The sequence below is a fragment of the Coturnix japonica genome, linkage group LGE22C19W28_E50C23 (genome assembly GCF_001577835.2).
Source record: "Coturnix japonica isolate 7356 linkage group LGE22C19W28_E50C23, Coturnix japonica 2.1, whole genome shotgun sequence".
NCBI classification, from domain to species: domain Eukaryota; kingdom Metazoa; phylum Chordata; class Aves; order Galliformes; family Phasianidae; genus Coturnix; species Coturnix japonica.
The window spans coordinates 944,345-966,082 of NC_029544.1; the positions used below are offsets into that span (position 1 = coordinate 944,345).

General features: G+C 54.0%; 1 protein-coding gene across 7 annotated transcripts; it reads right to left on the minus strand.

Annotated features, from left to right (window-relative positions):
* Positions 1–263: 263 nt before the first annotated feature.
* R3HDM2 (R3H domain containing 2) lies at positions 264–20,029 on the minus strand. Of its 7 annotated transcripts, XM_015886995.2 has the most exons (26): positions 19,498–20,026; positions 19,349–19,404; positions 14,299–14,497; positions 14,083–14,124; positions 13,390–13,476; positions 12,440–12,566; positions 12,096–12,174; positions 11,459–11,518; positions 11,126–11,266; positions 10,664–10,772; positions 10,041–10,136; positions 8,480–8,511; positions 7,296–7,528; positions 6,956–7,140; positions 6,381–6,470; positions 5,678–5,920; positions 4,970–5,096; positions 4,593–4,828; positions 4,269–4,423; positions 3,927–4,027; positions 3,499–3,668; positions 3,197–3,341; positions 3,015–3,115; positions 2,640–2,724; positions 977–1,361; positions 264–778 (listed from the first exon to the last, which is right to left on the minus strand). In XM_015886995.2, exons 3-25 carry the CDS (start codon positions 14,464–14,466, stop codon positions 1,015–1,017), a joined length of 3,159 nt encoding a protein of 1,052 aa, XP_015742481.1. In that variant the 5' UTR covers positions 14,467–14,497; positions 19,349–19,404; positions 19,498–20,026; the 3' UTR covers positions 264–778; positions 977–1,014. The 7 variants fall into 7 exon arrangements, with proteins under 7 accessions (XP_015742481.1, XP_015742482.1, XP_015742479.1 ...); XM_015886996.2 differs by having other exon boundaries at positions 264–1,361; positions 10,041–10,118; positions 19,498–20,029; XM_015886993.2 differs by having other exon boundaries at positions 264–1,361.
* Between the last annotated feature and the right edge of the window lie 1,709 nt (positions 20,030–21,738).

The following is a 21,738-nucleotide window of genomic DNA, read 5'->3' on the forward strand; positions in this document are numbered from 1 at the left end:
CCCCCAGTGTATACTGTTTTGTTTAAGCACTGTGTTAACTGGCATACAGGTGTTGATTTGGGATTGTTCACTGCCAATTTTTATTTAATCGGATTATTTATTATTAATTATTATTAATTTCCTTTTTATTTTGGGGGGGGAGAGGGGAGGCGGAGGGAGGGGGGGGGGTCCTTTTTTGTTTCCTTGGGGAGGGGTCGGTTTTGAATATGAAAATAAAACTTGTCCATCGTTTTTATGCTGCTCTCACGTTGAGTTGTTGGGGGGGGCATCACTCTGAAAATGAACTGAACTCAATTTGCCTCTTCATGATGTCCATATAAATAGAGCCAGGAGGAGGAGGGCGGAGAGGAGGCAGAGGGGAGCCCGCAGTCCAGTGTGCTCTGAGCCCACATGGAGCCCCTATGGGGAGCCCCTGTTGGAGCCCCTATTGGGATCCCCTATTGGAGCCCCTATGGGAACCTCTATGGGAACCCCTATGGGATCCCCTATGGGAGCCCCTATGGGAACCCCTATTGGAGCCCCTATTGGGAATCCCCTATGGGAGCCCCTATTAGAGCCCCTGTTGGGATCTCCTATTGGAGCCCCTATGGGAACCCCTATGGGATCCCCTTTTGGAGCCCCTATTGGGATCCCCTATTGAGAACCCCTATTGGAGCCCCTATGGGAGCCCCTATGGGATCCCATTTTGGAGCCCCTATTGGGATCCCTTATTGAAGCCCCTGTGAGATTCCCTATTGGAGCCCCTATTGGGATCCCTTATTGGAGCCCCTATGGGATTCCCTATTGGAGCCCCTATTGGGATCCCTTAATGGAGCCCCTATGGGATTCCCTATTGGAGCCCCTATTGGAGCCCCTTATTGGGATCCCTTATTGGAGCCCCTATGGGATCCCCTTTTGGAGCCCCTATTGGGATCCCCTATTGAGAACTCCTATTAGAGCCCCTATAGGGAACCCCTATTGGAGCCCCTATGGGAACCCCTATTGGAGCCCCTATGGGATCCCCTATTGGAGCCCCTATTGGGAGCTGGCTCTCTCCAGCACCCTCAGGTCGTAGTTCTTTTTGGCCACGCGCAGTTTGAAGCGGCTCAGGGAGTTGTTGAGGCGGAGGGAAGCGCTCTGTGCCGCAGACGGGCTGGGGAACACGGCCACGATGGTGTATAAGGCAGCGAGGTCCGAGTGCCGGCCGTTCTCTGCAGTCCCGCTGCTGTCCCCGGAGCCGCCTCCGTCCCCACGTCGCCCCTGAGTCTCTTTGAGCCATTGGATCTTGGCTCCGGCCATGGCCAGCTGAGTGAACAGCTTGTCTGCCTCCGTCCGGGTGATGCCCTCGGGGAGGTCCGTCACCTCCAACACCCGGCCCAGCACTGCGGGATACAGGGATCAATGGGCTGAGATGGGGCATTGTCCCTCAAACAGCCCTGAAGGGACCCAAACCATCCCACCCCATCCCATCCCAATCCCATCCCATCATATCCCATCATATCCCATCCCATCATATCCCATCCCATCATATCCCATCATATCCCATCCCATCCCATCCCATGCATTCCCATCCCATCCATCTCATCCCACCTATTCCCATCCCATCCCATCCCATCCCACGATTCCCCATCCTGCCATGCCAGCCACCCCTCTACACCTCCACCCTATCCCATTTCCCCATCCTCCTCCCCCTTCCCCATCCCCACCCCCACCTCTTATTCCGAAACATTCCCTTTCCCCATCCCATCCCTTCTGACCCCCACCACCATCCCATCCTCTCCCCCTTCTTCTATTCTCACCCCCATTCCCACACACAACACCCAGAGCCCCCAAGCCCCCCCCAGTGCCCACATCTCTTAGTTACGGGGTCCTTGGCCCTGGGGTTCCCCCACCACACCCACCCCCCCATGAGAAGGGATAAGAGCTGCCTGGTGGTACCAACCCTCTGCTGGCCTCCTGGCTCCAGCCCTGGCAGCCGGGCTTAGTGCAGGGCTGGCAGGCTGGATTTCTTTGCTAATATTAACACAGCATGTAATGAACGCGCCAGCTGCATTTGGAGGGGAGGGGTGAGGCTGGGGGGGGGCAAGCCCCAAAAGAAGCTGATCTTAAAAGGGCCGTGTCGGTGACAAGGACAAATCATGGATCTATGTGAATGCTGGGAAGGGTGGAGTGGCAATCTGGAGGCCATCAGTGCTGGGTGTAGCAGGTGGATGGCAATGGGATGGGATGGGGGGGAATGGGGATGGGATGGAGAGGATGGGATGGATGGGATGGGAATGGATGATGGTGGGATGGGATGGATGGGGATGGGATGAGATGGGATGGATGGGATCGATGGGATATGGGAATGGGGATGGGGATGGATGGGATGGAGATGGGATGGGAATGGGATGGGATGGGGATGGGGATGGGGATGGGGATGGGATGGGATGGGGATGGGATGGGATGGGATGGGGATAGGATAGGATAGGATAGGATTGGGATAGGATAGGATAGGATAGGATAGGATAGGATAGGATAGGATAGGATAGGATAGGATAGGATAGGATAGGATAGGATAGGATAGGATGGGATGGGATGAGGACAGGATAGGATGGGGATGGAATAGGATGGAATAGGATGGGATGGGGATGGGGAGATGCCTGCGGAGGGTCACTTGCCTACATCGCTCGTCCCCAGGTCGGTGGACGCTGACTTCAGGGCCTGTCTCTTGCTTCGGTTCCCGTGTTTCATCCCACTTTGTCCCTTCATGAAACACAAAAACCAACAGCCATGAGGAGGAGCCGTGTCCTTGTGGTGCACACAGCAAGTCCTGCAGCTGGGGGCGACCAATGTGACAATGGAAACGGGTGCACCCAGATGGAGCTCACAGCCCCAGCATCTCTAAGGGGGAACTTAGAGGAGCCCAGGACAAAGCTCAGCTCCAGGAGCCGGCACAGCCCAAGGCAAAGCCAGGGACAAGGTGCTGCTGGGAACTGCAGCAGAGATGTGGGGTGGGCTCTGGGGGCTCCTACGGGGACCTGGGCTGGCTCTACCTGGTGTGTGCTGTAGTTGGGCTGGTTGTGGAGCAGAGGTGGGGGGCAGATGGACAGGTTGTACTGCAGCGGTTGGCCCAGCAGCGAGTAACGCCCGTCACCTGCAACAGCACGGGGAGAGGTTTGAGGAGGAACCATGGAGCAGCAGCAGCCCTGCAGTGATTTCAGGCCTTCCCCTTTACCTTGTGCTGGGCCCATGGGCCGGGGGAACTGTGTGAGGACGGGGAGGGGGCTCAGCCCCGTGCAGACGCTGTTCAGGTTGGTGACGGGAGACGGCGTTGGGGACTGGGTGGGGGATGTGATGGGGCTGTTCAGCTGGGTGCTGGCCTGGGGGGATGCAGAGGGTCAGACACCTCATAACCACCCCCCACCTGAGCCCACCCCCCCTCACAGCCCACCCAGATGCTTCACAGCCCACCCAGACATTGGGGGGGGGGTCTTTCTCTCCCCAAACCAGCTGCCTTCCTCCCAGTCCCCCCGATACCTGAGCGCTGCTGTCTGGGCTGTACAGGTCTCCTGGCTTCTGCCCCCGCTGCTCCAGGCTGTAGTACTTACAGTGGCTCCATTGCACCACAGGGGCGTTCTGGGGGGGTTGGGGGCCATTGGGTACATTCAGCTGCATCACAACCACACCGGGACCTGATGGGGACACCCCTAAGGAGAGAGGATGGCAGCAGACACGGTGATAACACAGCCCTGCTGCCACAAGAGGGAGTCTGCAGCACACAGAGCTGCTCCTTCCCTTCCCTCCATGCTAATAGGACGGTGAGTAAAGTCACTTGGTCACATCCTGATGGCTCACGGCGGGCTGTGTGATGCTGAGGGATCGGGCTGTGGACTGGCAGCCCCTGATCCTCCTTCCCACCCCAAAGCTGATCCAAAGGACTGACCCTGAAGCGTGGCACCTCCTACCTGAATACTGCTGCTGCATCTGCGACGGGCTGCAGGGCGAGGGAGATTGTGGCATCTGGTACTGCTCAGAGCCGGGTGGCTGCAGGAACCCAACCGAAGGGCTGTGAAGGAGAAAGGACTTTGCTGAGCTGCTGCTGGGGGTGGGAGAGAAGCAGCAGCCGCAGCCCCTGCAGTGCACAAAAGGGATGGCAACTCCCAGGAGGTTCTGCAGGGCTGCAGTGCCCAGGGATGGAAAGCTGGGATGGGAAGCTGCAGAGCTGACCAGCATCACCACTGCATCCCCCCCCCCATAATTGGCTGCAGGACTCGGGTGCAGCACCCTTCATACAGAGGAGCTCCTACCTGGTGCCATTCTGCTGGGCAGTTGGGATGACGCTGTAGTAGATGGGTACACCCCCAGTCTGAAGCCCCCCCTGGACAGACTGGCTGGCTGGCACGAGCACTGGCTGCTGGAAGGGCTGCTGGACCACGCTCTGGGACTCATTGGCCACTGGAACCTGTGCAGGGAGGAAAGGAGCAGCCCTATGGGATGAGAGGTAACAGACAGCAGCGGCCGGCAAGCATGCACGACCTCAAGGTGAACCCAACCCCATTGCTGGCCCCATAACTCAGCTGGGGGGTTCAGGGCTGAGGCCCACCCCTCACTGCAAAGCAGCTGATGCCCACCTGGTACGAAGGCAGTGGAGTGTACTGCACCATCAGGCCTTGCATCTGGCTCCCCATATTGCTCCTCTGGCTGCCGAGGAGGCTCGGGGGCTGCGTCTGCTGCACCCCCATCACGCTCTGCATTTGGCCCCCCATGTTATTCCTCTGGCTGTTGAGGAGCCCGGGGGATTGTGCCTGCTGCACTCCCATCACACCTTGGTACGTTTGCTGCTGGTTGGACATCATTGGCTGTAAACCTGTCAGAACAAAGCTGAAATGGAACGGCATCCCAACAAGCCACGACGGATCTATCTGAGGTCCTGAGAGATGCTTAGAAGCCAATAGAGAGAAAGGAAAAGGGGATGGTCCCCCACCCCCTGCTGCCCCCCACCCCTTACCAGGCTGCTGGGCTTGCTGGGGGAGCTGCTGCGTGCGCTGGGAGCTGTAGGCCACTGGGTGACTGAGAGATCGGTATTGCTGGCTGGAGTTTGGGTACTGCCCGGGAGGGTAGTAAGAAACCTGAATCTAATAAAAGCAAGAAAACACGGCGGTAAGAGCTCAAGAAGTGGGACCAAGATTCTGGACCCTCCATGTTCCCCCAGGGCTGATTTTCTCTCTCACCTGGCCTGGCTGCTGTGGAAGGAAACCAAGCAAAGCAAGCAGGGCTTTGGCTCTGGGCAGAGACCCCCAGGGAAGCACAGCCCCCCCCTGCTCCTCCCAGCCTCACCCCCAAGCCTTCCCCAGCACAAACCTCACCATAGCCCAGGGGAGATGTCCAACCCCCCACTTATGGGTCCCACCCCCATCCCAGGGGTCACAATGCCCTGCAGGACCCAACTGGAACTTAGAGGTGTCAGCACTCCATCTGGTCACTGTCTCACTTCCACTATGGGCCAGGAATGGCCAGAGGGTTCTCTAGAGAACTGCCCTGTGATGTGGGGGCAGAAATCTCACCTAAGAGCACCCAGTGCTCTGACTTCTGCCCACTGCTCCATCACAAATGAGCAGTAAAAGGACAGCCTGCTCCCCAGCAGCAAAGTGTCCTCCCCAGCAGCCCCCTGCCCTGCAGATCTGGGTTGAGACCCTCACCCCCTCCAGTTCCTTACTTGCTGGGGAGGTTGAATGTAGCCCTGGGGCTGCAGCACCTGCTGCGTGGGGACCGTGTGCCCTGAGGCTGAGTAGTTGGAGGTGGGAATGGGCTGCCCAGGGGTCGCCATGATGAATCCTGCCTGCTGAGGGTGCTGGGAGATGAGGGATGACTGGAACATCGCTGAGGAAGGATCCGGTGCTTCCGTCGAGCCCTGTCGGCTGAGGCTGATCTGCCCAAAGGGGTTGCTGAGTTCGTCAGCCTGCAGTGGGGACAAGGGAGAGGAATGGAGGAGGACAGCGTGTAGGACAGCAGCAAGCAGAACGCGGCTCTGCTCAACAGTCCTCCCTTCGACTCTGTGTTACACATCAAGAGCGTTCTGCAGGACGGGGAGCCTGAAAGCTCAGCAGACACGGGTGACATGCACAGCCCTACACAGGCTGGGGCGGCCCCAGCCTGGATCTGTGTCCTGCAGGGCACTCCACACCATGCACAGGGCACTGAGGGCTGAGCATGAACTGCAGGGCAGCTGTGGGCCCTTCCTTAGCCTTTAAGATCAGCCACAGGGTGCCACAGCCTCGAGCATCCCATGGCAGCACTGAATCCTAAAGCCATTGGGGGTAATGTTTGTGACAGCCCCGATCAGCAAAAGCTCATACAACACAAACACAGCGCACGAGAGTACAACGGAGGCAGCGCGCAAGAGTAAATGGGGTTTATACCATGTTGTACTGCTGGGGTGGAGAGACTGGCAAGAGGACTTGGGGGCAGGAGCTTGGAGAATACTGAACGGGCTGCAGCGCTGGGACCGGCTGAGACCAGCAGAAGGGAGAGCAGAGGACACGGATTTGGGTGGGGAAAGGTGAGGAGGAAGGAAGGAAGGACAGGAGGAAGGAGAGAAAGAAGGAACAACAAGGTTAGTCAACTGAGCCCATCGCAAAGACACACGAGTGGGCATTGCAGGGGGTTGGAAAGCATGGAGAGCAGAATGGGAGAGCATTCGTCTCCTGGGGAAGGCACAGCCTGGCCAGTCGCTTTGTGTTCACAAAGCAGGCCTTGCCTTGCACGAATGGTGGCAGATTTACAAAGGGTGGCTATGGCCCAAACCATCCATTCACCGCAGACAACCTCTGTCTCTCCCATTCCACTGCCCCCCCTGTGCATGGCATTGACCCCCCCCCAGCTCTCTCTGCACCCTCACTGGGCAGGTAGGAGTCCCAGCAGCCTGGGTATGTGCTGGCTCTGCTCACACCTCCCACTGTGTGCCACTGCTGAGCCCTGAGTGCTGGGCACTCACCTGAGACATCATGTGGTTACTCATGGCTGGCTGCTGCTGGGCTGTGGGGGGAAGGCCTTGGGGCTGCGGGGGGGGCTGCTGGGGAGGTGGTGGTTGAGGCTGCTGGGATGCACAGGGAAGGAGGCCACGGCTGGGCTGCGATGAAGGGGGTTGGCTGCACGCTTCGGGGGCACCGAGAACCAGGCCTGGAACAGAGAGAAGCAGGAAAAAGCAGATGGTAAATCAAACAGCACATCCCCATCTCAGTGCTGAGCAGTCTGAAATGATGCCGTCCCCCATCTCAATGACCACAGATGCTGCCGCTCCGTGGCTGGAGGTGGGCAGGGAAACAACACAGTACCTGCTCGGGATGCTCTGCTGGCGGTGCTGCCTTTGCTGCTCCCGATGCTGTCGCCCCGTGTCAGAACTGAGATCCCACTGAAGCTGCTGGCTTTGGTGACAGGCGGCCGTAGGCTGCGGATGGAGCCGTCTGAGTCTGTGCTGCTCCACGGCCGAGGCTCCAATGACTTGATCTCACTCTCTGTGCTGCTCTGGCGGCTGCCTGAGGCTCGGTTCAAACCGTCCCTGTTGCCCCTGTGTTATAGAGAGGGGGGAGTCAGACAAACCTCCAGGGGAAAGGAGAAGCAGGAGCTGCATGTGCTGCACCCGACTGTCACACCGGGCTGGTGATGCCGGCCAGCAGCTGGCTCTGTGGGGCAGCACGTTGGCACTGAGCACAGTGATCAGGGGTGATGAACAAACAGTCTGGGTCACTGCTCCCTCGGCTGTGCACTGGGAAGACCCAGACATTGTTATCTCTATGCTGGTTCTTGGCCCTTTTCTCCAGCTTGGAAAAGATGCCAGCAGGTTCAGAGCACAATCCATTGCTAAAGCCTTTTGTGTGCCACAACACTGAGCTTCAAAGAGGCCTCAAGGTGACCAAGATCTTGCAAGATCACCTTGTGCACAGCTGTGTGCTGTGATATCACTGTGCTCCCAGCGACTGCCCTCATTCATCTCCAGCCAAGTCTGCCTAGAGCAAGATTTAGGAGCCCTGATGCCCACACAACCTCCCTCTCAGTGCTGCTCCAACTACAGACGGAGCCACAGCTGAAAAGCTGATCCTCCATGTACTTAAAGCAGGGACAACTCCAACCCAGCTGGATGCTGACCCTGCTGTTGGAAGAGCGGGGCTTCTCCCACCCTTCTGGGACACAAAGAGCCTAAATCCTTTGGCTTTCCCTCTCCTTGCTGCCATTCCATCATCCTATTTCAATTGAGTTGGCCAAAAAAAAAAAGGAAAAGGACTCAGAAATCGATGCTGTGTAAAATCCAACTTCAATAACAACCGGGGCAAATTTACTCAGCAGGACAAGGTACAAAAGAAATCACCCAGAGATACCTAAAAATCTGCCTCTGTTTTTGAGAACTAGAAGAAAAACCTTCTTTGGAGCAGTTAATAGCAGAGAAAAGCATCATTGGGAGCCACGCAGTGCTCTGCAGAGAAAGGCAGGGATACAGATAGTGTGTGCTGGATGTACTGACCTGCTGTCGGTGAGATATCCATTCTGGCCAGTCTGGAAACATGGAAAAGACACGGGGATGGGAAGGAAAGAAAAGGGAGACTTTAATCACTTTGAAAGCAACAAACCCCAGGCTAATTCAAAGCAAAAAAGGAGCAAAGCACTAACAGTATGGGATTCGGCTGGTGTTGTGCATGAGTTGTATGGTCACTCGGGAGCTCCTGCTCAGCCTCTTGTGCTCCTTGTCCCCTCCATCCAACCCCCTGGGAGCCTTTGCCAGCACCTGTGATGTTGAGATCCCCCCTGGGTTTTCAAATCTGAGTCCTAAGCTCTCTATCTCAATGCCCTGAGGCAGCATCAAGGTTGATTTGGTAGTGGAACAACTGAGACCAAACACAGAAGGGTCTTTACTTGGTAAATTCGGGCAGTCATCAGAGCCATCAGGAAAGGCAGAGGGCTCAAAATCAGCCTGGTTCCCCCATGATGGCCAGCCCTGCCTCTGCAGGCCAGCAGCAGAGCACTGACCATGAGCAGAGAGGAAGGGTGACAAGGGTGACGTGGCCACTCAACACTGTGCTGGCATGGGATGGTACCTGCCCTCATCCAGGACTACAGGCAGAGCTGCTTGCTAGCACGGCTGGATGGCCCTGGGTCTGTGTGCAGGACAGCTCTGTGACCACCAACACCTCGAGAGCCATTTGAAGCCTGCTGCTTTGAGAGCACTCAGTACAGGCTGCATGGATGTACTCCCACCGGGCCAGAGGAAAGTATCATTCCCCAGCTACTCAAAAGCAGCAGGCAAGGAGCTGGACTTTGAATCTGACCCACAGCAGACTGGATCGTCCCCAATTCCAACGTATGCCCCTTGGCACAGCACAGGGAGCTGCCTCCAGCTGGCAGACAGCACTCAACACAGCAGAGCACAGCAGCCTCGCTGAGCCAGACGTGAGCACGGAGCAGAGCTCTGGCTTCGAGGAGTTCCACACAGGGAGCAGAGATTTCAAGCAAACAACAACCAAGCTGGACGCTTTGGGAGAAAGAAAATCAACCCAGATCCATCCCATAAGGGCACAGAGCCCTGCCTGGCACCTGAGGGATCCTGGGCAGCCTGATCTAGTGGCTGGCAACCCTGCCCATGGCAGGGGGGTTGGAATGAGGTGATCTTTAAGGTCCCCTCCAACCTAAGCCATTCTGTGATTGAGGGCTAGCACTGCCAAAGCTGCAGGAATGGAGAGAAACTGGGAGAGAAGGGCACGGTTCCTGTCAGCTTCATTAATTGACTCATTCCAGACATGCCGCTGCGTAAGCTTATAGTACTGCTGGACAGCAAGGAGCAAACCTGCCTCCTCTGTCAGTCCCCACACTTCTACTGCCATGTGAATTTAAGGGAGTGAACGTGTGGCTCCTCTATCTCCATGTCACAGGCATCTTTGTTAGGAGCTGGAATTCACTGGTACATACCAGGAACACTAGGAAATTTGTAGAAAAGGCAACAGTGAGATCTGACCTTTGAGGATATTCAAGGACACCTCCTGCCCCATAGTTCCAGGAAGATACCTGGCATGTCAGTGATCTAAGCTTACCTCTCGTGCAAATATCCGCTCCCTGGCCCGCTGGTATTCCTCCTCTCGCTCTTCTATAGATTTGCTCCTCCTCCCATCCTGCAAGGGGAGTCTGATCTGAAGGGACAAACACAGCTCAGCGGGTCAGTGGTTGCCAATGGGAGCAGAGGGTGTAGTGAGCTGCTGATAGGCCTACACAGCAGTATGTGGACTGTGGAGCTGGGGCATGATGCCTTTAAACTGAACTTCTAGGCACCCGTGCTCCAGGGATGAACAACTCGGGGATCTGCAAAGCTTTCCTGCCTGATTTAGAGAGGACAGGTCAGGAATATCACCACGTATTCTGAAGGACAGACTGGTCTCAGGGGGTCAAAAGCTAAAAGCCACTGTCTGCAGACAGATGCCCAAGGCAAACTCCTCCTGCTCAGTCACACACTGCGTTCCTCACCTTCTCAGTACCACCATAGAGAAAACAGAACCTGATCCTGATTGCAACAGCCTCAACCTGACCACTCGAGTTCCAAAGGATGAATTAAAGCAAGGGATAATGGCATGGTGATGTTAAGATGGGTGCTACGAAAGCAAAGAGCGCGAGGTCCTGGCTGAGGAGAGGGATCCTGGTGCCCCAGTTTGCCATCCCTTACCTGATTATCATCTCGGTCCATGCTGGTATCATCTCGTTTTAGGATAAACCGCTGGGGAAACTCTGCATTCTTCTCATCTTTGATGTGCTCAGAGAACCTCTGCTCGGGACTGCGGGAGAAACCAGCTCTTGTTAGGGGGTAATTCATCCCTCAGGGCTTGTGGTCTGGGAGGAAGGGGAGGGGAAAAGGGAAGGGGAAAAGGGAAGAGGAAAAGGGAAGGGGAAAAGGGAAGGGGAAAAGGGAAGGGGAAAAGGGAAGGGGAAAAGGGAAGGGGAAAAGGGAAAGGGAAAAGGGAAGGGGAAAAAGGGGAAAAGGGAAGGGGAAAAGGGAAGGGGAAAAGGGAAGGGGAAAAGGGAAGGGGAAAAGGGAAGGGGAAAAGGGAAGGGGAAAAGGGAAGAGGAAAAGGGAAGAGGAAAAGGGAAGAGGAAAAGGGAAGGGGTGTCCTCTCTCCATCCCACTTACATTCGTGTGTTACTGGTCTTGTTGATAATGACTGCTTTCCCAGTTTGGTCAACGTTATGGTCCATGCCAAAGTAGGCAGCCACCCGGTGCAGCAGCATCCTGTGGTATGAGGTCATCTGAGGGAACTTCTTAAACTGATTGCTGAAATGAAGGAAGAAAGGATCAGCGTTTAGGAGGCTTCAAAACATGATAATCAGACACCAAAACTGAGAGGGAAAGGGAGAGATCCCAGATCAGATCACGCCAAGTGAGAGGACTCAGCGTAACAGCCTCAAGTTGTGACAGGGAACACTTAGATCAGATATTAAGAGCAATTTCTGAATGAGCACTTACTTGTTATCACTAATAAACTCCAGAATCTCCTGTTCTAACTTTAGCAGCATCATTCTATCCCTGCCAAAAAAAAAGGGGGTGGGGGGGAAATCACCTTTAAAGAGAGCAAAGCACAAACCCCCCTGCTTGGAACCCACCTCCCTGCAGCAGCACAAGGCACAAGCAGCTCCACCAACCCAAATCCACACATCCCTTATAGCAATGAACTAAAAAACTCCACTTTATTTCCCAATTTAAAGTTGTTTTACTAATAGTGCTTGGCTTTTGGTCTGCAATGACTCCAGCTTTGCTGCTCCTATGCCAGCACTTGGTTTGATTATGTTTATTACTGACACAGCAGCAGCTCCTTTGGAGGTGAATATTTGACGAGCATTTACATGATGGGTTTTAAGGTGACCAAGGTTACCTCCTGCTTGCATTCAAACAAAGCATTCTTCCCCTCTATATCTCTCCACAGCACACGAGCACGTTCTGATTGCAACATGGAGCTACAACACAGAGCTGTCACTTCTCTCCCATGATACATGGATACACACACATGCAAACACCACAGGGTCAACCAAAGCAGCATCACTCACCAGGTGCTCCCTCCCTTCACTCCATCAGAAGGATTTCTTTTTACCAACCAGTGACCTACCTCGGGTTTTTTTTCAGTGTATTTACTAAAAACTCATGCAAATCTATCCCAGTGGAGTCTGTGTATTCCTGGCTGGAGTCTGAAACGACAACAGCAGTAGAACAAATGAACAAAAGGCTGCCATACAATGGGTTGGAGGAGGTATCTCTCAGCAGTGACTCAATGTGTGCATGAGAACGATGCCCCCATAGAGCCCTCCCATATCCTCTGCCCAACAAAGGATGCTATAAAGGTGATGCATTCCTACACAGAGATAACCCCTCTGCTCCCAGTGCTACCACTGACCCCCCCATATCCTCAAACCAGGGTAGGTAAGAGCTGCTCTGTTCATAAGAGCACCTGACCTCGAGACAGCATCTTCCTCGGTGCCTTGTCTTTATTCTTTTCTTTTTCTTCTTTCTCAGCCCCATCTTTCGTGGACTTTTCCTCTTCCTTGTCAGAGGGGCAGCTAACATGCAACTGAATGATGTCCTGGAATAAAACAAACCACGTTGCTCTGAGTCACACGGACTCAACGCTGCTGTGGGTGGAGATGTTGGCAGCATAGAAAGGCACAGGGTTCAGGCTCTGCTCTCCTCCCATTGAGATCTGATGGGACTCAGCAGCATTTGGCACTGCTGGACACCTGCCTTGTTCAGGATCTGAGTTACATGCTTCCCTGTTGAAGGCTGATAACACTCTATTACACTATGGACAGAGGAATGACCAAGGTGAAGGAGCTCCTGCACCACTACAACAAGATTCTGCCACCTAATCTGGAAAGAGAAAGGGCACGAGGGGAGCAAAAAGCCTATGAGGTTATGAAGTGTGATGAGCAGCTTTTGTGCTGCACGGAGCTTCCTGATGCTTCTTATCTGCTCTTCTCCTGAGCTGCAGCTGCCCAGCAAGGCCTGCAAGCTCACCCTGCTCTGTGGGAAGAAACTTAAGACCAGAAGGTTTGTCAAAGGTGACACTTGGATAAAGCTCAAGTTAAAACCAGCTAAAAAAGCACAAGCCTTTGTGAAGCTGATCCTTCAATTTCCTTTTATACAGGAGGTCCCTGACACAGCACCACGGCTCAAGCACGTGCAGGTGCCCAGTGAGTTTATACTGACAATTCCTGGTGAGAGAAGGAAGGGCTGTGACTGTGCACCTACAAGCAGTGATAACAGGGATGAGCAGCTCCTTCAACAACAGCCTCAGGTGGGAACTCTTTGGTTCTCAGAGGAACGAGCCCAGTCTAAGAGACCAACTCTAGAAAGAAGGGGATTTTCTGGGCTCCCATTCTGCACAGCTTGTCTGGTTCTGGGCCTACCTGGGACTCCAGCAGCCCATCTACAAAGGGGCTGGACGATTCTTCACACACAGCCAAGCTCCTGACCAGCTTAAGCTTTGAATTAGACTGGAAAAGTAAAAGAAAGAGCATAGTTAAGACACCTCAGCCAGAAAGCACGCGCTCGAGTTCATGCTGTTGCACTACCGAGCCATTCATGCAATCAGCATTAATTAAAACTGCTGAAAAGGAGAACTACCAAACCAGCATCTCACATGAAACATGCACACGTTTGGAGTCCTGGAGTGAAGCAGTTCCTTCCTGCAGCCCTCGATTCAATTTTGAACCAACCAATATTGGAAGCTCACTGTTTTAATTCATGCTCTTCAGCCACAGCAACCCCAGCCCTCTCATCCTCACCTAAGAGTTAAAACTGCTCCCAAAGGACACGGTGAACCAAATGGTTTTATCTAATATATGAGGTGATGATCGTTATCGTTCTTAATTACCAGGCTGTCATCCTGCTTACACCTACCCTGCCTGACCCGATGGCTTTGGTTATTTTAGGTAACGTAGTAGTGCTTAGTTTAAAATAAAACCTGTGCTTTCAGGACTGCTGGCAAGTTGACTCACTTGGGTGACAAATGGGAAATAGAAACCGGTCCCATGAGATCCCAGGCAGGATCAACCATAGGAACAGCCTGAAGAAGAAATGGATGCTGGAATATCTCATACCTTGGCTCTTTTTCTGGCATGTCCGTGGCCTGACGTCCGTCTCTGGAGGAAAAGGAAAGAGAAGGCAATGAGTTTGATGGGAGGGTGCACAGTATCAGTGCTGTGTGGTGTCAGAGGCAGATTCAGGAGCAGATCTCTGGCTGACAGTGTGTTTCTCAGGCAGAATGAGAGGAGCTCCATGTACCCCAATGGGCTGCCCACCCATTCCATGCTCACCTGAGCTTCCTGACGCACGCTGACCTCCTCCCCTCCATCCTTCTCAGCCTCCTCCTTGCTGGGTGACCTGGATACGTATTTGGTTTTGCTCACGGATTCCTCAACCACCTTCTTTTCTGACTCCTTCATTATTTCCAGGGACTCCTGTGCTGTGTTGCTGTTTGACATCTTCAGAGCCCTACGATGCAGCGACGGGCACCTGCCAGGAGAAGGGACAGAGGAGCTTTTACACATAGGTTGTCATTTCTTTCAACTCCTTTTGAGCACAACAATCCCAACCCCTGCACCCTGCGCCCTCCCATTCATCCCCTTGGATGCAGCCCCAGGTTCTTGCAGGAGCTCTGAGCTTCTCACCAGGACCCTGAAGTCGTGGGCACAGCTGAACTGAGGTGCCCTGTAACTCTGTGCACAGATAACAACCAAAAACCTGCATTCTCTTCCCAAATCGCAGCCCTGCCCTTCTTGCAGGCAGTCAGAGCTATCCTCAGTGAGGAATCAGCTTCGTATCCAGATATTGCTCTGGTTTCTCCTGGGAAGCAGAGTAACATCACTGTCTTCCCTTGGCTGTTCATGGCTCGACACTACAGCCAAGCCAAGCCATTGCAGATGACAACATAATGCTTCCTAATGAAGTTGTGTCTAATTGCATGCTTCTGGTTAGCAAACACACAGCCTGCCCAGGGCCCTGAAGTGACTGAACAGAGCCTGAGCAGGGCAGGGTGCCTTGCTCTGCTCCCAGCACCAACAGGAGGAAGGGATGTCACACATCCATTCATAAAACGGAGCCAGCTCCAAGCCTAGAACCAAAATCAGCCCTATGGGCTCGGCCAAAGCAGCTCTCTTGGAACTCCAATGAGGATCAAACCAGCTTAGGGAGGGCTGCAGAGGGAATCCTGGTCCTAAGGACCACATTTGTGCATCCACTATTGGGGCACAGCCCAGTAATGGCATTCCAAAGGGAAAGGGGGAAGCCCACATCTCAGAGGAGCTCCAATAGAAGATCTCAGTGTTAGAAGATACAGCTGACATTCATCAACTCGTTTTATTAACAGCTGTGGCTGAAAGCGTCAGATCTCACCAAGATTTATTAACCCTTGGCAGCTCTGCACGGGAGCTGCTCCACTTCATTAACTAATTCAACCTCCTCCCCTTGTAACGTGTGGGGATGTCGGACATAAAACTTGTTCTGCTTTTACTGCAGCTCCTGGGCTGATTTCTGGCTGCAGGGGGCAAAGCAGGGAGGTCGCACCCCAACACCCCACAGGCTGCTGCAGCATCGTGCCCTTCCACTTAGGAAGGAAGAAGCAAACCTTCCTCATCACACTGCAATGCAACCTCAGCATCACAGGAGAAAAGAGCAGATCTGATGAGGACCCAGTGCCACTGTCTGTCCTGATGAACCTTCTGCCCCCAGCTCCATTTCCTTGCATGCAAAGCTCCAAGGAGAGCTGCTGTGCACTGCCAGGGCTCCTCCACAGCGACGCCTGCAATGCAAAGCTTTCCTTTCTGTATGAATGAATCAGCGCCGCTCCCCCAGGACAGGCGTGGGTCGCATGAGGGGGTGGCAGACATGAGCTGCAGCGACAGACAGCAGCTTGCAGAGAGGGGAAGTTCAGAGGACTCGGGGTGGGTGGCACCGAACTGAGCTCTGCCAGGGAGGAGATGGGGAGATGACGTAGATGCAGCATCAGGGAAGCCGCTGAATCTGGGTCAGAGCAGCACCCGGCTGAGCTGCTGGAGGTGGGAGAGCTGAGCTGGGTGATGTGGGGCTGGAGGGTGGCAATGAACACCAAGCTCTGCTCGAGGGCTGGGTGAAGGGTAAAGGGAACAGAGCAACCTGGGGAGTTAAGCCTGAACATTCAGACCTCACAACCTGCTTCAGAGTCACCTCTCCACTCACATCCCCCTCAATCCCTTCTCTAGGTTACTTTATTTTCCTTCTGCTTTTGCTTCCCGAGGCTCATTCGATGGGGCAGAGCAGACAGACCCCAGCCAGCAGTGCTGTATTAAAGGAACACTGACAAGGAGGAACCCAACAAAGCCCTTTCCATCTTCAGGCTTGTTGTACAGCACCAAATGCAGCCCTGCTTAAAGCCACAGCGGGTCCAATCCCATGTTAAACACAGTTACAGCCCATGGAAGACTCAGAAATAAACATCCCAAGGCAGTGAGTCACTCGTGGGCAGGACAGTCCCCATCACATCACAACTGATGACGGCAGCCAGAGCTGGGTAAGGAAAGCTGGCCCATCCAAGAGGTCTGAAGGTTCAAGAGGTGATGGGAGCCAACAACCCAGCTTGGTAAAGGGAAAGCCATGGCCTTGTTCTAGGGCCCAAATATCCCCCCTTGCCCCCCATTGCACAGCATTGCTGCCAGCAGCACTAAGCAGGAACCTCCAGCACGAGGAGTGATGCTCTCCCAGCCGTGTGCTGATTGGCTCACGGCTCAACCAATCAGAGCCAGAGCTCCATGGCAACGGGCTCTGTCACCAGGAGCAACAGGGAGAGCTGGGTACCAATGGCCGCCCCATGGATGGATGGGGGTGGTGGGATGCAATGGACACCGACCATCCCAGCCCCACAGCTGGGCTGCAGCGTGATCCCCCCACCCTGCAGGGCTGCAGGGAGCCCTGTACACTCTGCTTTCCCCAGGGCACGGCGGCTGGTGCAGCTTTGGAGGTGTTGGAGGTACACGAGGGGCTGCAAAAGGAGGAGTGGTTGTAGGACCAACAGCAGCCATGCAGTCCTGAGTCACTTATAGGGCCTAATATAGGTCCTAAGATAGGTCCTAAGATAGGCCCTAAGGTAGCTACTGAGATAGGTCCTAAGATAGGCCCTAAGGTAGGTACTGAGATAGGTACTGAGATAGGTCCTAATATAGGTACTGAGGTAGGTCCTAATATAGATCCTAATATAGGTCCTAATATAGGTCCTGAGATAGGTCCTGAGATTGGCCCTAAGATAAGCCCTAAGGTAGCTACTGAGATAGGTACCAAGACAGGTCCTAATATAGGAACTGAGATAGGTCCTAAGATAGGCCCTAATATAGGCCCTAAGGTAGCTACTGAGATAGGTACTGAGATAGGTCCTAATATAGGTCCTAAGATAGGTACTGAGATAGGTCCTAAGATAGGTACTGAGATAGGTACTGAGATAGGCCCTAAGGTAGCAACTGAGATAGGCCCTAAGATAGGTACTGAGATAGGTCCTAATATAGGTCCCAATATAGGTCCTAAGATAGGTCTCTTATAGGCTCCATATGATGCCCCCCCCCCAATCTGCTCTGGGCAGCATAAGACCCAATTAAGGGTCCCCAGCAGTGGCTCAGCCCATGCAGGAGCTGAATGTCCCCATCAGCTGAAGGGGAGGGATGAGTTCCTGACTCTGACAGTCCCCATAGAGCAAACAAAGCCATAATCCCTATAGGTATATAGGTGTATAGGTGTATGGGTGTATGGGTGTATGGGTGTATGGGTGTATGGGTGTATGGGTGTATGGGTGTATGGGTGTATAGGTGAACTGGACTGCAGAGCACACAGACCCAGCACTGAGTCCCCCCTTACATCTTAATCCCCACCACCCACATCAGACTAAAGATATGATGCAAAGTTTGGACTTGAGGTGGAAAGAGGGAATAAAGAACTGGGATACGGGGCAGGATGTGATGGACGGCCATATAGAAAGGAGGCTCAAAGCTTTGAGGTGCCCTGCAGAGCTCCCAGCACCCAGATGGACCAAAGAAGGCACCAAAATGAACTTTTCCAGCTCTGGATGGATTTTCTTCCTTTAGTATTTTACAGTGTTGAGGTGAGAAAGTGAAATATGGGCCAGCTCGAGCTCCCCTCTGCTGTCACAGCTATTCCTGCACTCACCCAGGAGCAGGGAACTGCTCCCATGACGTCAAAGCAGTTTCCCAGCAACAGCACAAGAGGGTTGTCCACCACAGGGGTTTCCTGAAAAGCTCCCATGGAATCATCCACCTACTTTCTGCAGTGTCAAGATGCAATAGGGCAGCATGGCAGTGGGACTCCTGTTAACTCCCCCTGTGCTGCAATGCTCCTTGATGCTCTCTGTCCGTGCCAAGAAGCAGCAGCAGCACTTAAAGCTGGTTGAGAGCGTGGATTGCTCAGCCCAGCTCAGCATGAAGCCAGCTGCAAATGCTGGGTATCACAGCAAGGTATCACAGCAAGATAAACACTGCAAGGTATTACAGCAAGGTATCACTGCAAGGTATCACTGCAAGGTATCACTGCAAGGTATCACTGGCAAGGTATTACAGCAAGGTATCACTGGCAAGGTATCACTGCAAGGTATCACTGCAAGGTATCACTGCAAGGTATTACAGCAAGGTATCACTGCAAGGTATCACTGCAAGGTATCAGAGCAAGGTGAGCAGGTGAGGGGTTCCTGCTTACCTGCAGCAATAGGGGGCTGCTCCCTGCAGGTCCTACAGCCACAAGTGATGCTTTCTGATCTAAAAGAGCATCATCAGGAGGTGAAAGGGACATAAAGATCCTGCAGTGCTGATAGACCCAGCCCTAGGAATAGCTCCTAGCACTGAAGGTAACATAGAAGGAATGCTGCAAGCAAACCCAGTTTGCAGCAAGCTCTTCAACACGGGATGGGGTTCATATAAATACACGGGTACAGATACAGCACGAGCAGCCCTACAGAACATCCAACTGTCGTCAAGCAGACCCAACATCTTCCTACGGCCACGTTCTATGATATAAACTAACCAGCTTCCAAGCAGCACAGCCCTGAATGCACAGCCCAGCCCAGCAGCATGGAACACTTCGCCTTTGCAAAAGGAAGAGCCCAGAATGAGCTGCACAAAGCCCAGCTCAGAATGGGAGAGCCCACGAAGGGAACTCCACGCTGACACAGCAGCACTCAGGGATTCCCTCGCTCCTGCAGGTGCACTCTCAGCATCACAAAAGGGAAGCTCAGTGCTGGCACCGCATCCCCAGCGGGATCAGAGCTGTGCATCCGTTCTATTACAGCACGGTGTTCAAATGAACCCCCAGCAAACAGCAGGAACAGGCACTTACCGGAGGTGAATGACGTCGGGTCCCCATCTCTGAACCACTTGCCTGCTGTACCTACGCTGTACGTTGCACAGTGGATGAAAAGAGAAGCCCTGGGTCACTCCTGTTCAAGCCCCAAATCTCAGGTGGCTTAGATCTATAAAGGAACTCACCCCTGTGGCTCCGTGCTCCCCGCAGTCACCTGTCCCCTAATCCCCACAGCCCCTCCATTGCCACAGCCGGCTCAGCAGGACCGAGGAACGCTGCCAGGATTCATTCTGCTCTTTGGAAGCCCCCCAACCTGCTTCTTTCCCCCCCTTGGATGATGGCAAAGCTGAGCCCAGCAGCTCCGAGCAGAGCAGAGCCCAGCTGTGGGGAGGGATGGCACCGAGCTCTGCCAATCTCCACATGCACACCCACCCCTGCTCTCATTCAAACACTTCAGTGGAACTGCCTCCGCACAGCCCGGCAAGGCTTTAAAGACACAGCACCTTCCTGAGCAATGGCAGGAAGGAGGATGCACCCCACATGCACGGAGGTGGGTTATGGGCTGCGTCCCTCACTGCTCACGCGGTGCCATCAATGCTCCCAAGGGGTCACGTTATTTTAATAGCTGGAGCTTTGGTTTTTTGCTCGTTTCTCAGCGATGTGATACAGACAGGAAGCAAGAAATGCAAATGAGCCTGGAGAAGTTCTGAACCGCTTTCCCCCCATTGAGCCTACAGAGCTGATCTCCAGCACAGAGACACAAACAGGACAGACCTCAGAGCGTGGAACCCTGCAAGCACACACAGCACAGATGCACCTCCTGGGCTTCCTCCTGCAGCCATAGAGCTGCCTCATTGCAAGGCAGCAATGCTCTGTCTCCAAGAAACAAAGTGGGAGATGATTTGCTAAGCTGCAGCTTCCTCCTTGGATGCATCTGAGATGGGGAGACACAGCAGAGCCTGGGTGGGAGATGGAGCGTGTGAGCCCCAATGAAGCCCTGTCAGTCAGCAGCACCCTTCTGCCATCTGCCACAATGCACAGGGATGAAGGGAAGCTGCAAGAAAGCAGCTCCAAAGACACCCAGGAGCAGAGCAGCAGCTGTGGAGCAGCAGGATCCGTGCAGCTGGGATGGACCGAATGCTCTGCTCCTTCTGCTCATGAGAACAGGAGATTCCTCAGCAGGGCTGGGAGAGACACAGGAGTCCTAGAGCCAGCACAGCTCTGTTATCAGGTCCAAGGAGGCCACAATAAGGGAGCAAAGGGGAGAAACAGAGCGGAGAATCCACCATCAGAGTCACCTCAGTGCTGAGCTGATGGGGGTGGCAGCTCAGAGCAGGGATTCAGGGCAGGCTCTGCTATCAGACAGGAAGAATTAGCTCCATGCCCCCAAGAAGTGGGATGTGAGATGCAGGAGCCTGAGCTGCCCACAGGAAGAATAAACCAGAGCACCATCAGATTGAATGGGAAGGGATTTTCCATTCAGATCTGAGGACGCACACCCAATGGCAGCCAACCCTTCCCTATCCCCCCCATAGCACCCAACCCACAGCTGTGTGCTGGCTGCAGCTGGGCCCCTATGGCCCCTTTGAGTCTGACGTGCACCAGATCTGTCAATGGCTCAGGACAGACACGTGGGCAGCGATGAGCAGCACAGGAACGTAACGAGCTCCCCATTCAGCTCCAAACACTGATAAATAATTCAGGAAGAGAAAATGCCGCAATACAGAGAGCAGCACTGGTTAAAAATAGAATATGTGCTGTAGCTGCCAGAGGAACAAGGAGGGAGGGAAGCAAAGAGGTGGCACCGACGGAGCACGCGTTGGGTTGCTGGCCCTTCCAATTAGGAATCCCCCACTCAGGGTGTTACAGTGGCAGCAGCCAGGGCTGCCCCTGCTGGAGGAGAGCCCTGCAGTGTGTGCATGCAAGGGAGAATCCTCTTGCTTGCAGAAGAGAAGGGTGGGAGCATGGCCAGGGCACTGGGTGGCAGCCAGCTCTGCACAGCTACAAACCTCAGCTCCCATCTCTCCAGTGTTTTTCCTGCAGGGCAGAGGTGGATGTTGCTGTTCTCTCCTGAGCTGTGCTGCCCTGTGTGCAGGAACTTCCACTTGTTGATGCTTCTGCATTGCAAACTGTGACCTGCCACCCTGTCAGGCCAAAAGCACAAAGAGCAAACTGCCACTCATCTCCATATCCCACCGCTCTGCACTAATAAACTCACACTAAAAACCTGAGTGCCAGTGTAAGACATTCACCAGCCTTAGCACACATGCTTGTGAAGCTGATAATGATGAGAGATGTCACCATCACCATCCTGGAGTTCAATTCTTCCCCTTCCAGACCCCACCACGTTCCCTGTTTCCCACCAGGTTCAAATCAGCTCCGTCCCTCATTGAATCGTGCAGCAAAACCCACTTGGCCAGATGGCA

Excerpts from the sequence above, each read along its gene's own strand:
- R3HDM2 (XM_015886995.2), bottom strand. The coding sequence starts at position 14,466 with ATGTCAAACAGCAACACAGCACAGGAGTCCCTGGAAATAATGAAGGAG. Across the intron at positions 4,028-4,268 it reads GCCCAGCAGAATGGCACCAG|CCCTTCGGTTGGGTTCCTGC; the intron begins GTAGGAGCTCCT and ends TCTCCTTCACAG. Across the intron at positions 2,725-3,014 it reads CCAACTACAGCACACACCAG|GGACAAAGTGGGATGAAACA; the intron begins GTAGAGCCAGCC and ends TGTTTCATGAAG.